This window comes from Vipera berus (genome assembly GCF_964194415.1).
Source record: "Vipera berus genome assembly, chromosome: 1".
Taxonomy (NCBI): domain Eukaryota; kingdom Metazoa; phylum Chordata; class Lepidosauria; order Squamata; family Viperidae; genus Vipera; species Vipera berus.
Window position 1 is genome coordinate 294,954,481 of NC_138202.1, and position 17,149 is coordinate 294,971,629.

Below are 17,149 nucleotides of genomic sequence, written 5' to 3' on the forward strand. Positions count from 1 at the left end.
TAGTTGAAAGGGTGACATCAACCTTAAAAACTGGATAGAGTTTCTCTTTTCCTCCTTCTTATACTCATGAAAATCAGTGTAGGGCAATCTTGAGTTTCTTCCTCATCCCTTCTGTCTTTCCAGGCTAAGCTGATTACCAATACAAGGTCTAGCTGGTCAGAGCCTATTCCAAAGAATAGGGTTGCAGCAGAGCATCAATTCCCACCCCAGCCACCTCCTGAACTGAGGAAATTCAGAACATTCCCCCTCTCAGCTAGAAGGGACAGGCTGACCAGTGTCACGAGATGAGACAATCTCATTCCCCATGGGGGCTTTGCTAGTTAAAACCAGCACTTCGAATTGCACTCAGAAACCCATTGGAAGATAGAGGCACTAATAATATTAACAAGACACTGATGCAATATTTTTATTAATGAACAGGGAAAGCACTGTATAGCAAGAGCTTTACTTTCTGCTTTTGGTTATTTCAGACCTGATTTCAGTTAATGATATCCGTCCGTCCATCCATCCATCCATCCATCCATCCATCCATCCATCCATCCATCCATCCAGTTCTTCTACTGGCAATATATAATGGCGGGAGTTACTTGCCTCAAGTAATCAGTCAGGCCTCCCTGGAGTGAAATGAGCTGGCAAGTTGTTCACGAGGTTTCACATGTTTATGTTTTGTACTGTAATGGAAACCGTCTGTATTGCTTGGCCTGGCTTTTCTGCAGATGCAAATGCTGATGTAATTAAGAATGCAGGGAGGGAAGGCATTAACTGGCACACAGGAAGAAATAAGGAGGTTTGGTCCTTGGGCTGCAGCACTCTTGAAAATTTCTGACACTGAGATATTAGCAACTACAGCTACTGTACTTCCTGTGTTGATCAGGACTAGCAAGGACTGAAACCTGTTCAGTGTGAAATCGTCTCCAAAGTACAAGTCACTCTTTGTAACGCTGCCGTGCCCAATTGCTAGGTTCCTGAGAGCTTCCCAGGGATGTCACTTCTGCCACTGATTTTCCGAACTAGGTTATGACACAATTACAGCAAAGTCTTGTTCTTTTGGGTGGGCCTCAGTTCTCTTTGATCCTTTTTTGAATGGTTAAGTTCCTTTTTTGATTATCTACTCTATAAACTGCCTAAAGAGAGTGGCAAAAATTAAAAAAGATTCTATCACTGTAAAATAGAAATAATCACCCACACTCTAATAGTAATCTCTCTGTGCATCTTGCCAAACTGAGAATTGTTGCATTAATATATGTGTTTGTATAACCGACACAGCAGATTGCTTTCAGGTCATGCAGTAGACTTTCTTTGCCAAGGGGTCATTAAAAGCACAAAATTCAGGTTTAATATAGCTTGCTTTGAACCAAGTGTAAATATTGCAAGTTATAAGCTTCAGTTCCTTTTATTTCCTGTTTTTCTGATGACTTTTGACATGCAGCTAATTATACTCAATGTTTTATAAATTTCTGAATATTTAAGTCCTCCATGGAGAGCTCTCTCTCTCTCTCTCTCTCTCATTGGAAAAAGAGGAAGAGCTGTGTGTTGGACTTTGCTACAAAGAGAAAACTGGATTGAAATGAAGTTTCTCCATCTCTCATCTATTAAAGTGGAAACATTGCTGTGGCATGGGTAGAGATTATTCTAACAAATGGAGTTAGTCATGGAGAACTGGGGCAAAGCTTGGTTCTTCATCTCACACTCTGACCAATCCCTATCATGCTGCTTTAGCTTCTATTCAATTTAGGAACATCTAAAGTCAGGGGGCTCAGTGGGTTAGGACGCTGAGCTTGTCGATCAGAAGCTCGGCAGTTTGGCGGGTCGAATCCCGAGTGCCGCATAGCAGAGTGAGCACCTGTTACTCGTCCCAGCTTCTGCCAACCTAGCAGTTCGAAAGCACGTAAAAAATGCAAGTAGAAAAATAGGGACCACTACGGTGGGAAGGTAACAGTGTTCCGTGCGCCTTTGGCGTCTAGTCATGCCGGCCACATGACCACGGAGACGTCCTCGGACAAGCGCTGGCTCTTCGGCTTTGAAACGGAGATGAGCACCGGCCCCTAGAGTCGGAAACAACTAGCACGCATGTGCGGGGGAACCTTTACCTTTAAAGTCAGGAAGAGCTGGTCTCTGGTGATGAGAGTGAATTAAGAGATTGGAACCCATTCTCTTCAGAGCCCTGTGTCTTAGATAGTACATTCTACATTTGAAAACATCCTTAGTTTATATAAAATATATGTGGCAGGACAAATAATTCAGCAGCATCACCCTAACTTTGCCACTTAGCTGACAGAAAGCTTTCCTCTCTTGCCCAAGATCCAGCAACATCTTAGCTCTACAGTATTGGATGGTAAATACTAAAAAGTACCACTGTCTGAAAGATTTTGCCCCTTGTAATTCTGGAGAGGTAAAAACTACAGAACATATTATTTTTTCCTGGTCTTTTTATAGACATCTGAACCAGATTCATACTACCTCTAATTAATAGATATCCTGGTTGCCCACATTCAGCCTATGACCATAGATGAACTACCTTGTGTTACAGCTTAGGTAGCTAGGTTTTGTGGAGCATCACAGAAGATCCATCAGACCCTGATGGGCCAATTTTCCAATGCATTCTATGTAACTATAATTCACTTAAATTTTAGAGCACTTTGTTATAACTTTTGATGTTATCATATTTAATATAATTTTAGTGCTTGTGTTATAATTTGATATAGGCTGTATCACGGACCTCACTTGTATTAGTTAGGTTGTTTTACAAATGTATTTTAACTTTGTCTTAAACTTTATTTCTATGTGGATGATCTCAGCGTAGGGCAGTAAGGATGTGGGAACAACACAATCTTACACTGTAAGAGACTTCTAACAAAGTAAATAGGTAATGTTTAAAACAAGTGGTGTTAAGGAATTAAATTTTCCTGGGCATTTTTTTTCTTCTTGACCATGGACTCTTCTATTTCACAGTTGAATATTCTGTCTGTCTATTTGGCCCCAACTTCATGGACTAAAATCACTTACGTCTGTCTCACTAGTTTAAGAGTATATTTTGGCTTGCTCTTTTGAGCTTGGATGTGAATGGCAGTTGGTTTAGCAAAAAAAAAAAGATGGAGGAGAGTCAGCTGTTTCCTGCTTTAGGGGGCTCAAATAATATCTCCAGCCTGTACTTTGAAATGTGTTCTAGTCAGAATCCAATCTCTCTTTTCCTCCCCCGCTGTAGCAAAGCCATAATCTCCAATATTAGCCAGATATAGGAAATGCCAAAATATTTGGGTACACAGAAACGTTAAACTATGACAAGTTCACCATGTCTTTATTTATTTTTTTTCAGTTTAAGATTCAAAGACCAAATTATATCCAGCAAGTATAATTTTCCCACAGAATTGATATTTTTCAAGAGAAAAGAAACACATAATATCTCTGTTTGTTCAGCAGAAAACTCAGCTACATACATCTGCATTCAGGCAAAAAAGTAGCTAATCCGTCTAGGCAAAATTATGCCCATCATTCAGTAACTACAAATATATCCATTGCCAGCAGTGGATTTCACATTTGGAGAGTCCCAACAAGTTAAAATTAGTATTTTAACTGCTAAATTGTCTGTATGCATTAAAAAAACACAGGAAAAAGAAAAGATGGTTGATTTCCCTGGGTTAAGATCATTGGTGCCATTCATTAAGGATCCTGAATGGCAACCTGTTTATTGGAGATAAATGTTATGAAAATAAAAGGAATGCAGCAAGCAATGTTCTTCTGTTTGATGTTGCAAAAATAAAGAATTAAAAAAATAAAGCCATTTCCCAAGTGAATTGGTTTTTCTTCAGCTTAGAAAAAGGCAGTGTCAGAGGGAAAGGACAGATGGTTTCACTTTTCTTCTGCATGTTTTCACACAAAACAGCAGACCCATACAATGGTTCACATGGCCTCGGAAAACTCACCTTAATGGGGTTGTATGGACAGAATGCAAGACTGTCCTGTTCATCTGATAACATTGCACATAGTAAGTCTTTTATTATTGCAGGTCCTGAAGTAACTTGTAAAAAAGCTATAGGCTTAGAGAAATTGGTCCATTCATTTGTCACTGAACCATCATCAAAAATTCAAGGATGGAAGTAAAGTTTCTAAAACTTTCTCAGCTTCTTGATCCTAAAAAGGAAGAAAAAAAAAGAATTAAGCTTATGTAATTATGCCTTAAGAACCACCCAGAGCTGCTTGAAGCCAGCACCAATTTCTGCATCAAAACAAGAGATTATGTTCAGTGTTAATAGTGCAGAAAGGATTACTGGCTCATTTTTCCTCCAAATGCAGTAAAAAAACAAAGTAGGGGAAAAGGGGGAAGACTCTACTTTTATACAATACTTTTCCTTTCCAATTTCCTTCTAGAGATGTGTAATGAGGTGTTGTCTACAATTCTAATGGCTTATAATTAAAGGTTTTCATCTTCCAACCGTCACCTTTGGAGGTGTTTCAGTGAACCCAACATTCCTGTGGCTTGAAGTTTCTAATTTGCGTTTTTTCTCCCTCACCCTTGTTGCTGTTAAAACAAGAGATTCTCAGAGAGACTCGCAGCTTTGTTGGCCTTACAGCCGCTCTGCATCTCTGAGCGGTTTTTGTTGTTCTTGAACTTTCAAGTTCAGCTCCCACAAAACTGGGTGGCCCTTTGGAAATGAAATTACATTAAGTGACACATCTCTAAGCAAACATTATTTGCACAAAATCATTTTCTACCTGGCTTAGACTCCACAATCATATCGCCACCAATTTGCTCACAGTGCAGTTGAAAACAAGAAACTGGCTTCAACTGCTTTCTGGGAGAAACGTCGACGACAGATTTTGACAAAATATACAGAGAATTTACACCATACAGGTAATCCTCAACTTATGACCACAATTAAGCCCAAAATTTCTGTTGCTAAGTGAAACATTTGTTAAATGAATTTTTGCCCCATTTTACGACCTTTCTTGCCATGGTTGTTAAGTGAATCCCTGTAGTTGTTAAGTTAATCACATAGTTGTTAAATGAATCTGGCTTCCCCATTTCTGTCAGAAGGTCACAAAAGGTGATCACATGACCCCAAGCTTCTGAATTTTGATCATGTGACCATGGGGATGCTGAAATGGCCATAAATGTGAAAAATGGTCATATGTTAGTTTTTTCAGTGCCACTGTGACTTTGAACGGTCACTAAATAAACTGTTGTAAGTGGAGGATTACCTGTGAATGTATGCCCATACAAATATGAATTGTCAAGGCCATGGCTTTCCCAACTGAAAGGCAAAGCCATGAAAGCTAGATCATCAGAACTAAGAAGAACTGGTACCCTTGAATTGCTGGAGAATATTGCTAAAATACTTTGGGCTGCAAGCAGAACAAATCATCAATATAATAACTCATTGAAGTAAAACCTCATTGGAAACATTAACAATAAAGGTAAGTCTTAAGTATTTTAGATATTTAGATGCATAACCCGAAGGCAAAAAAATATGTGAGAAGACCTTTATACCTGAAAAAATGAAAGGCAACTGAAAAAGATGTCAAAAGGGAGGAACTATCATGTGTAGTAGACTTGTGAGAAAGCTAAGAAATGTTGGATACCAAGTCATATAATGAATGGTGCAAAGAATTTTAAAGATTGATGTTGCAAAAATAAAACAGAACTCTTTTTATTGGGACTTATGGGCAACGAATTAGAAAAATATTCATGCTGAGCCGATTTTGTATAAGGTCACTGCAGCAAGATTATTTCATGTATAATGAGGAAGAAGAACCAAATCTTCACAGTAGAAAAATGGGTTGTAAAAATGTCAGAATTCATAGAAATGGCAATATTGACCTGTCTGGTCAGGAAAAGAACAACTTCCCTGTCTGGAAAAAGTCTGGAAATGTTTTTTTTTTTTGCTGAAAGAAGAAAGAAATGACACAATGATTTATGGGATTGAAGGTTAAGAGAGATATAATTTAAGTAAGAGGCTAAGGGACTTATATAATATCTAAGAGGGAGGAAGGACTATAAAATTGTAACTATTTGTTGAAAGGTTGAAAATTACATTTCTTAACTTTAGGTGTTTTTTTTCCTTTTTTCCTTTTGATTTGTTTTTTATGTTTTTTTAAAATAAATATAAATAAAAGGAAAAGAACTGACAAAAGAGAAGGGAGTCAGATATTATCACTTTTGACACATGCACGAACTTACAATAACTTAAAAAAATATTACCAGAAACTAATCCTGGCAAAATAAGTGTCAGAAGTGACTGAACTGAATGAACAACAAATTTAATGAATTCAACGAACAACATAAATGTAACTTTAAAAAACACACAATCATTTATTTACCATCATAAGACAGTCTCTGTTTGCTACAAATGTCAGAAATGGTCAATATAGGGATTTAGCAGTATTAGGGTTTATCTGTCCTTTGGGAACTGTCAGAGAACTTTGCAGTAAAACAACATGTTTTCATTGAGCATGAAAAAGGTAAAATCAACTTCAAGTTGAGTCACAGAGATATAGCCAAGAGGTTTTCTTGGCCAAAGTATGGACGTGGACATTGTCACTGCTGACTTCTGAGATACATTTCCCTAGTATAATTTATTACACTGGGATCTCTGGAGTCTTTCTGTCTAAGTCTTAAACAAGAATGATCCTGCTTAGCTTTAGTGTCAGTTGAGGCCCAAGCGTTGCCATCTCCCAAGGATAATTCAACACTGTTGTTTATATTGGAGACCAATATTGAAGCTTCATGTCTTCAAATATAAGCCGGATAGATAGTTGCAATTAAGCCAATAAAAAATAGCTAAGTAATAATGTATCAGTGCTGGAAAGGAATTTATAGTATTCATTCTCAACCTCTATCTTCATTGCACAAAACGTATACTTGCATAATTGCATAGTTAAAAGGACTAGGCAACTAAATCACAATGAGATATAATTTCAATGATTCCTTATTCCCTCCATTTTTAAAGCATGGTGAATCAGTGGGCTTAATAGGGTTAAGTAGCCATTTTCTTACGAAGAGCAATTTCTAAATCAGAGTAATAATTGCAAAATTAGACCACAGCAATCAGAGTCACCAGCTGCACTGGACTTCAAATTGTCCAGTTCATAGTCAAATTAGACATTAGCCCTGTGATCGAAGTCATCTTCTTAAATATAATTTCATAATATTGGATTTTACACATTTTCAACATTGCAGTCACGGACATCAGAAGTTTGTTTTCTTATGCCATATTTTGCAAGATTTTGAACAGATGACTTCTCTTCCTTTTCTTTCTAGATATTCCTCTACAGCAGGCATGTCAAACTGCCGGCCCATGGGCCAGATGCATCATGACGAAACCGCACCCTCCCCATTGCCAGCAATGGGGAAAAAGCCGTGATACGTCACGCGACATCGCGAGTTTGACATGCCTGCTCTATAGTATTAAAGTTTATCAGGTTATCAGGAATTTCTTTTCTGCGTCTTAAATGAAATTAACAAGAGCTGCAGAAGACAGATAACGTCTTCTGACATTGACAGATAGTGTGGAAACATTTTTCACACCGCTTCTTCATCAGAAGATGAACACACAACCTTCAGACCTACCTCTTTGGTGACTGGCAGAATGGACAATGCTGTTTCACAGCATCTCAGGGCATTGCTCCTCTGACCCAGATCTTTGTAACACTTAGGTAGAAAGAAAGACAAGGAAAAAAAATTATAATAGCTAATTAGTGACCAGAAATTTGTTTTGCATTCAAAAACAAAAAAAATGAAAAAAGAAATTAAAGTGGAGAAAGATTGCAGTGCCTCATACCTTTACCAAATACACATAGTTGCTTTTAGAATATCTGGGATGTAATTCTTCAGCCTGAGTATAAAGACAAAAGATAGAAAGATGAGAATGCCATAAAGCAAGGCTAGGCATACTTCCATATTGCTTTCATGTCCCAAACCTTCAAAATATTTTGTACTGCTCATATGTCTTCTCAATGCCAATCTGCATTTCTAGACCTAAACAGCTCTCTCTTGAGGTGCTAATGGTTGAAGACAGGCAGCTAGTACTATACTCTCACACTGCTACTTTATTGCCTCTGTTTTTACAGGGAACAATATTAAAAGGTACTGATAAAAGGAGCTCACAAAGTCATCCTTTGGTCCAGGTTTTGGCATTATGTGGCTTCCCAACTGCAAGGAAGGAAGAGAGCCAAGGACTGTAGAAAAGCAATTTCCATCAGTGAGAAATAACTTGGAACCAAGCTTCGGAGGAGTTGCTATGTTGAAAATCAACAAAATTTGGGTGATTCATGATGCCCCACAGAAGTCAATAGGCTCGGCTACTCAGCAGGGCAAGAGATCATAGAGGCATGGCACCAATCTAGAACTCTTGCCAAAGCCTCAGGTGCAAATGCCCCAGCATATCAATGACGTGATTCTTACAAAGCAAATAAATCTTCCCCAAACTTAGCCAGTAAGGATAAGGTTGCTAACATCCATAGGATGTGGTTCATCCAAAATTGAAGACAGCAACACACAAAGACACAGTAAGCAAAACTAGACATTTCAGCAATGTAGGCCACCATATGCCCTCCACAAGTTTTGAGACTTCTGCTGCCATTAGCCCCAGCTCACCTACCACTGATTTACTGAATCATTACAGCCAATTCAGTGAGCAGAAACAGACTTAACATCTGCTCGGTTCCTCCCAACTGTTGAAATAGTACACAAAGGGACCCCTTGTAGACTGATGGGAGGTGGAAGGAAGGATCTCAGAGACCAGCCAAATCATTTTGCAAGGTCTACTCTACTCCCACGGTCTTCGTACTGTTTTTTTTATCACAGTCATTCAGTAGAGGCTGCTAGACTATTTGTACAGTATATCACTTTCAGGAAGGGATCCAAGGGAAGTAAGAACAGGGAAATTGTCTGAAATCTAGACCTGATCCATTATTCTTGCTTCTTAACTAGCACTAAGGATGAAAGTAAAGACACCCCCCCCAAAAAAAAGTAACAAAGAGAAAAGGGGGGGGGAAGCAGAGGAGACGGGGATGAAAGCTCTGATTTCTTTAGAGCATCTGTGCTAAGCAGCAATTATTAAATTGCTCAGACAAACTTCCTGTGTTTAACGTCAAAAATGACAACAGGGGCCATTTCCACAGGAAATGCTCATAAACAATTCTATGCATGAAATTCAAAGGGCTGAATATTTAATTGCAAAAAAAAAAAGAGCAACATAGCAGATCCTGAAATTCAGCTTAAGTGAACAGGAATGGTCCCTCTTCTAAAGGTATATTGCCTGAAAAATCTTTTGAAAAGCGTTGACTTCGTAGCCCCTGGGAACAATTTGTTGAACAAATTTCTTAAATGCCAGCGAGTTGGCACCCAGAGAGAAGAGAGAATATTTTAATCTACCTTCAGAAAATTCTGCAAAGCCTCATGTATTGTTGAGGTTGGTGGAATCCCAAAAAGAGCAGCAGCTACTTTTTTCTCAATCCAAGACAACTGAGCGACCTTTGGAAATCCCAAAAGAAGAAGGGAAAGGTGGGGGAAAAATCATTTAGTGTGTTTTTAGATATCAAGACAAATGTCATGATAAAATATCTCGACAGTGATGGTCATAAGTGCAAGCACTGGTCACTTTTTTCAGTGTTGTTTTAACTTTGAAAAGTTGTTAAATGAATGCATTCTATGTATTCTTCTAAGTCCTTTGGGGGCTTATTCTTATATCCAGCTAACCAAACATGCCTTCTTAGCAGATTTCTGAAAACATATCCTCTTGATATTACTTTCAATTCATGCCCAGCTTATTAGCTCAGGGCTTTTCAACCAGTGGTACAGGTACCACCTGTGGTACATTGGCACCTGGCAGGTGGTACGCGACCATCCTAGAGAAGTTGTAGCGGGGGAGGGGAATGAACTGAACCGGTGGCAGCACTGCACAAGTCTGAGCAAGAGATGACTGGAGCTGCAGGGCTGTCAGGGCTCATCGGAAGCGCCAGGATTAGCGCCAGGCTCCAGCTGGAGTTCGGCGCTGATCTGGCACTTCTGAGCCCAGAAGAAGCACCGATCAGCTGGAATGTTGCAGCATCTCCAGGGACTTGTGATATACATCAGATGCTTGGCAACTGATTCATATTTATGATGGTCACAGTGTCCCAGCGTCATGTGAAGTGACCGAAACCTGCTGCAACCACTCAGCAGAGGACGGGAAAAAAACAACCAAACACCCCATCCCCACCCCTCCCCCACTGCCAACCCTCAACAGAAATGCTCGGACAGGAGGAAGAGCGCCGCTGGGCGAGCAGGCAGGTATCTTGCTCGGCTGTGGCTTGGGGGGCACTTTTTTCAGTGCCATTGTAACTTCAGTCATTAAGTGAACTGTTGTAAGTCGAGGACTACCTGTACTTCATCACTTTTTTCCTTTTTTGGGGGGGTCATCATGTTTTTGACACCTTGCTAGGCGACTGGTGGTACTCGGATGTTGCCATATCCTAAAAGTGGTACAATGGGTGAAAAGGTTGAAAAGCCCTGTATTAGAGGGAACTTAAAGTATATTCTAATATTGAAATATTGGTTTCTCTTTTCCTCCAACACACACATTGCTGTATAATCTGTGATGGCTGGTTGATTATGTTCGTGATGATGTACTTCGAGGTTAGCACATGCCAAGTACTTACTTGCTTCTTTAGGCTATAGTGGGTATGCTCTCCTGCCTTCAATTTGCTAAGCACAATCTTCCTTGACTATTTTGACTTAGGCTGCTAAAGAGATCAAAACACCTAGCTTCCCCCAATGCATCTGGCCTGCCAATACATTATGCAATAAGCATAGTCCTTACATACACAGGTTTAGCACTCTAGACCTGTTTTTAAACATATTTGCCCATCTTTTGAAAGAGAAACCTTTTATAAACCAATAACTGTCTTTAAAAAAAATCAACAAGTGTCCTGGCTGATTTAAATGGGCAAAGAGAGTTCTCATGAATGAAGGCAAATTCATTCATTTGTTCAGAGGGAGTTCTGCCAGATGTTTACTACTCTTTATGTTACAAATGAGTGCATTTCTGCTGTTTTGAATGACAAGGCATTTTACATGATTGCACTTTTTAATGTGTGTTTGTGTGTGTGTGTGTGTGTGTGTGCAATTTTGTGTAATTCATGGGCTACGCTTGCTGACACTGTCCTGCAGCACTTACTGATTTGGGATACAGGAGAGCTGTAGTAAAACTGACAAGAATTCCGCCTGTTTCATCTTTCAGCCTCAAAGAGGAGCTACTGGCATAGGCTGAACCAGACCCAACCACTTCCTGTCAACAGTGACATTTCCTTACAGCACTTCCTTTCCCTTTACTCCGTCCCTCATAAAGTGCATACAAAGGGCTGGAATGAGAAGGACCACTCTTGATTCTCTTTGCAATTTCCTTGTAATGCCATTTCTTTGGCCTGTCAATTAGGGTATTTCTGAATCCATGTTCACCAGTCTTCTGGAAGAATACTTCCTATAATAGTTTGGGCCACAGACCACACATAGAATTGAAGGCCATAGAAAGAAACAGTTATGACCTCTTCACACTTCACCCATCATGCTTGTGACCCATCAACTTCTCTTTTCTTCCTTTTGGACGTGGCTAGAGGACTCTTCCAGAAGACTGGTAGACATAAGCAGCCTGGATATTTCTGTACAATGGGGAACCTCAATGAAAGCAATCTGTAATTCAAGCAACTTGAAAGTGGGTAAAAATCTCCATTCCAGGCACCAGTCATAGTATTCCAGGCAGGCTCCACCACACATTAAAAACACACTGGGTTGATCAGCCAACTGCTACATGTGAACTGCCCTACATTAAAACTGTTAAGACAGCATCAGACTCTAACCTTGTCACTGAAGAAGAATGGGGCTTCAGATATCAGGGCCATGCAATTTATGTTGGTATATTTTCTGCCAACTCAAGGACAGGAAAATTGCATGTCAATATAGCTGAAAGGGAGAACTCTTGGAAAATCAGAGACCTTTGAACAACATCATTAAGGCCATTCCATCCAGCTGAAGCATACTGTACATGGATTGTTGGAAAACTAAAATAAAGGGAAATACTGTCTCTATAATATAGGAGAAACCATTCAATTTTTTTATGCACATACCAGCCTGCATGCATGCACACACACTTGGAATATCACAAACTGATGGCTCACAAACAAGTTTCATCTGCGATATTGCAGCACATAAAAGTTAAAGGTAAAGATTCCCCCGCACATGTGTGCTAGTCGTTTCCGACTCTAGGGGCCGGTGCTCATCTCCGTTTCAAAGCCCAAGAGCCAGCGCTTGTCCGAGGACGTCTCCGTGGTCATGTGGCCGGCATGACTAGATGCCAAAGGCGCACGGAACGCTGTTACCTTCCCACCGTAGTGGTCCCTATTTTTCTACTTGCATTTTTTACGTGCTTTCGAACTGCTAGGTTGGCAGAAGCTGGGACGAGTAACAGGCGCTCACTCTGTTACGCGGCACTTGGGATTCGACCCACCAAACTGCCGACCTTCTGATCGACAAGGTCAGCGTCCTAACCCACTGAGCCACCGCGTCCCTTTTGCAGCACATAGGCTTCTAAATTTTCCATGTCAAATCTGCAATCAGCTTCTAAAACTTGTAACTGAGTTGCAAAATAAAGGAACCGACTGGGGCAATATACATTTTCTTGCAAAACTTAGTTAAGAACCGATACAGAGGATTTCAGCTTCACATTTTGGTTTGGATGCGAATTTGATCTACATTGCTTAATAATCCTTCTTTCCCCAAAGGTCCTGTTTTACTTGACTCTAGCATATTCCAAAAATAAAATTAAAGCATTTAAAATGGAAACGCTATTATAATTACAATTTTAAAAGGCCAAATTGTAAGAGTTGGAAGGGGGCCATCTAGAGTTCATTAAGTTCAATCTCCGGTGAAGGAATCCAAATTGAAGTATTCCAGACAGAGGGCTCTCCGGCCTTGACATCAAATTCATCCAACCAAGTGGAGTCCATCACTCCTGTAGGAAGGTACTTGGCTTTGCTGCTAAACTGCTGTTATTGTTAGGATTTTCTTTTCTAATGCTCAGCTGAAATCTGCCTTCTTGTAACTGAAACCCCTTATTCCATGACTTGTACTACAAAACATGAGATGACATCCTCTTATACTGTACAAAGTACTATCAAGTTCCCCCTCTCAACCTATTCAAGGCTAAACACGTCGTTCTTAGAAGCAACTTGAAAGCGGGTAAAAATCTCCATTCCAGGCACCAGTCATAGTATTCCAGGCAAGCTCCACCACACATTAAAAACACACTGGGTTGAAGGGGATACGCAACTCAGAAATCAGCCAACTGCTACATGTGAACTGCCCTACATTAAAACTGTTAAGATAGTCACTGAAGAAGAATGGGGCTTCAGATATCAGGGCCATGCAATTTATGTTGGTATACTTTCTGCCAACTCAAGGACAGGAAAGTCCTCTTATACAAAGTACTATCAAGCTTCCTCTCTCAACCTATTCAAGGCTAAACATGTCGTTCTTAGAAGTCATAGAATCATAGGGCTCAAAGGGACCTTGGAGGTCTTCTAGTGCATCCTCCTGCTTATGTCATTCTGGACAAACGGTTGTCTATTTTTTTCTTGAAAATCTCCAGCAATGGAGCATCCGCAACTCCAGGAGGCATATGTTCCATTGTTTAATTGCTCTCACTGTCAGGAAATTCCTCCTTAGTTTCAATCTGAATCTGTTTCTGACAAGCCTCCACCCACTGATTCTTGTCCTGTCCTCAGGTGCTTAAGTTGACCCCTTCCTTTCTGCGACAGCCTCTCAAATTCCAGAAAACAGTTACTATGTCACCCTAATCCTTCTCTTTGATAGGCTAGACATACCTAGTTCCCTTAACTATTTATCATATGGTTTTGTTTCCAGACCCTTTATCATCTTTGTTGCTCTTCTCTGCACTATTTTTAGAGTCTTAGCATCTTTTTCGTTCCCGGTGACCAGAACTGAACACAATATTCCAAGTGTGGCCTCACTAGTGTAGTATAAAGTGGTACTCTCAACTATCATGATCTTGATACTATCCCTCTGTTGATGCAATCTAGGACTGCCATTGGCTTTTTTGGCAGCCACAGCACACTGCTAGCTCACAGTGGTGGTCCACTGGGACACCTTTCACTGTTACTTTCACTGTTGAGCCAAATCTCACCTATTCTCTACCTGTGCACTTGTTTTTCCTGTCTAAATGCAGGGCTTTATTTCTCTCACCAGAGCTGCACTTTATTGGATTTGTTGCATTTAATTGGATCTTCCTCAACATCTCTCACAGAATCTAGATTCTAATTAGCTGTTATTCTTCCCAAACCTATTCTAGTTTCTCTGAATCTTCTTAAAATGTGTTGCCTGGAGCTGGACACAGAATCAAAAGTGGGTCCTGAACAATGAAAATAAAATGGAGCTGTTTCTTTAAGTGTACAGTCCTCTCCCAGTTGAAAAGATTGATGCCCTCTGCTATAACAGAATCATGAAAATGCATGGAACAAAGTTTTGAACACACATTCAAATTATTCCATTCTCCTAAAAGGCGAACAATTTATTTGCAAAAGGAAATTTCCCAAATGGAATTTGAGGTTTGTTTCAAAAAGATGAGGCAGCTTTTTAAACTCATATATTTTCTAAGAGAGCCCTTTTGATATATTTTTTAAATTGCAAACCCCTTCCTGGCTTTTCCTAGTATCATACTTTGTTTAGCTTAACAATTCCATAAAGTAGATTTCACTGAAGGAGAGTAAATTTATCCTAGACTAAAGAATGATAAAGGGATGAGGTGGCTCAGTGGGTTAGGACGCTGAGCTTGTTGATCAGAAGGTCGGCAGTTTGGTGGGTCGAATCCCGAGTGCCGCGTAACAGAGTGAGCACCTGTTACTTGTCCCAGCTTCTGCCAACCTAGCAGTTCGAAAGCATGTAAAAATGCAAGTAGAAAAATAGGGACCACTACGGTGGGAAGGTAACAGTGTTCTGTGCGCCTTTGGTGTCTAGTCATGCCGGCCACATGACCACGGAGTCGTCCTCGGACAAGCGCTGGCTCTTCGGCTTTGAAATGGAGATGAGCACCGGCCCCTAGAGTTGGAAACGACTACCACGCATGTGCGGGGGAACCTTTACCTTTACCTTAAAGAATGATAACTGATGGGCATGCCTTTTCTTATATTCAGACAAAAGAATCAGACACCTCACCAGTTCCAAAACGAAAAACCCAGGGCAAGCCTTCACTTGTTTATCCAAAACATCCTGGGTTTAACAGCCTTGCTCCCATGAACATCTATACAAGATTGAATTCCACACTTGATCTATTGTGTGAGTTACCCTAACCGCAACCTTATGCAATTAACCAAGCATATGGAAGTCTGCATCTTTGAATTTTAACAGCTCCCTTGCTTCAGAAATAATCATCCTTCTGAAATACATTTGTCTAAATTATTTGACAAGAACAACATCAACATCCTCAATATTCTAGTTATTTTCTAATTTGATTCCAATTTTTTCACCTGACCTGAAGGAATTTGATATTATTTTAATCTCAGATAATTGCCATGCCTTTAGATAAATGTGAGTAATTGAAAATAATATATAAAGAGTAATTTCTGTTTATGAAAAGTAGTTGTGATTATTAGTAGTTTTATTATATGAATGGCGACGTATAAATTATCAACTTGGATTCTATTCTAGGAGGCTAACAACTATTAAGCAGATATAAGATAAATATAACTTAACAGAAGAAAAAAATAAAATAAAAGCAGGCAGATGTAGTAACTAAAGTAAAACATTGTCCCTCTACTTTAGGATTAGGGTTTCTCCATCAGATCTTACATTAGGAAGAAGTTGTTGTGAAGAACCTTGGTTATAAACCCTTTAGGACTTTAAAGTGCATCTCTTATACCAGTGTGAGGTATAATTATAATCCAGTCCCAAATTTTATAAAATTACTCAACTTCCCTCCACCTTTTTGTTCTTTAAAAAAAAATCCTCATGAACTTCTGATGGGTAAATGCTTAAAAGGATCACAGGATACTTACTTCATAACACCACCTTCCAGTGAGATAATATAAAAGGGGATCTTGTGGCTTAAGTGCAATTGCTTTGTCAAGATGTTCCTGTAAGAGAGATCATAAGAAAGAACTGCCCTTCCTCTTTCCAGCTGTTTTGCCACAATAAATCCAGGCATCTTGTTTGCTTTGGTATTTCATAAATATTAAGAGTTCATCAAGGTTACACATGCATTAAAATGTCTAAGACCAGTGGCCTAGCGTGGGTTGTCAGCACCCGGGGCAAGGCAAGTAATTTGCGCCCCCTAACCCGTGGATTTTAGCTCTCTCTTCGCACCGCACCGCACGCCTGGCACCCCCCCTCCACAGTGGGCGGCAACCCGGCGGCTTGGATCGGATTCGCACAGCCAGCACTGCAGTGAGAGAGAGTGAGTGAGCCAGGCAGGGGCAGAGAGCTGCGAGTGCGAGCGCGCCCCCCAGATGTTGCGGCCGGTGCGGCCGGCCCCCCCTGCACCCCTCACGCTACGCCACTGTCTAAGACAACTGAAGAATAGGTATAGATAGAGATGACAAAAGTGAAATGCATTTCAGGAATCCTCTCTCAATCAACTGAACTCAGGAGTAAGATGGTGCTGATTTTAAGAGAACAGCACTTTAAATTTGTTTTGAGCAGAGAGGGAAGTTGGAATCCATGGAGCAAATGAATATTTCTAAGGCCTATCAAAGCACACACTCTGGGCCTCAGGTCAGCGGGGGTCTCATACTGCTCCTTCCGCATTTAGGGTAGAAGCAGGGCTAAAGTATTGTGCTTAATCCAAATGGTGCACTTTTAAATTCTTTTCAGTTTGAAAGCCAGTTTAAGTTATATGGAAGATTATACTCACACGCAAACATTCATCAGCGTAACAGTAAACTATCCCTCCCAGACAAGAGTTAGTTTTACTTTACTTCAGTGCTGTCAGGGTGAATTAAGTCAATAACAGTAGCAAGCAGTTTAAGAAAACTACCCAAAATATACCTTAAAAAGATAGCCATTCCTGATTTTGTTTTGTATAGTTTCAAATTGAGACATGTAGCCACACATCATTGCAAACCTGAAAAGGAAGTGACAAAAAGGAGGGGAAAAAAAGGGGGG

At 40.1% G+C, this 17,149-nt stretch overlaps 1 protein-coding gene across 2 annotated transcripts in view; it reads right to left on the reverse strand.

The window, feature by feature from the left end:
• Positions 1-3,292: 3,292 nt before the first annotated feature.
• RMDN2 (regulator of microtubule dynamics 2) overlaps positions 3,293-17,149 on the reverse strand; it is a 33,875-nt gene continuing 20,018 nt past the window's right edge. For both annotated transcript variants that reach the window (XM_081333672.1, XM_081333671.1), the window contains 6 exons: positions 17,033-17,108; positions 16,045-16,122; positions 9,374-9,472; positions 7,779-7,832; positions 7,568-7,648; positions 3,293-4,131 (listed from right to left, as the gene is read on the reverse strand). In XM_081333672.1, the coding sequence (XP_081189798.1) occupies positions 4,078-4,131; positions 7,568-7,648; positions 7,779-7,832; positions 9,374-9,472; positions 16,045-16,122; positions 17,033-17,108 (442 nt within the window). In that variant the 3' untranslated portion in view covers positions 3,293-4,077. The remainder of the gene's footprint in view (positions 4,132-7,567; positions 7,649-7,778; positions 7,833-9,373; positions 9,473-16,044; positions 16,123-17,032; positions 17,109-17,149) is intronic.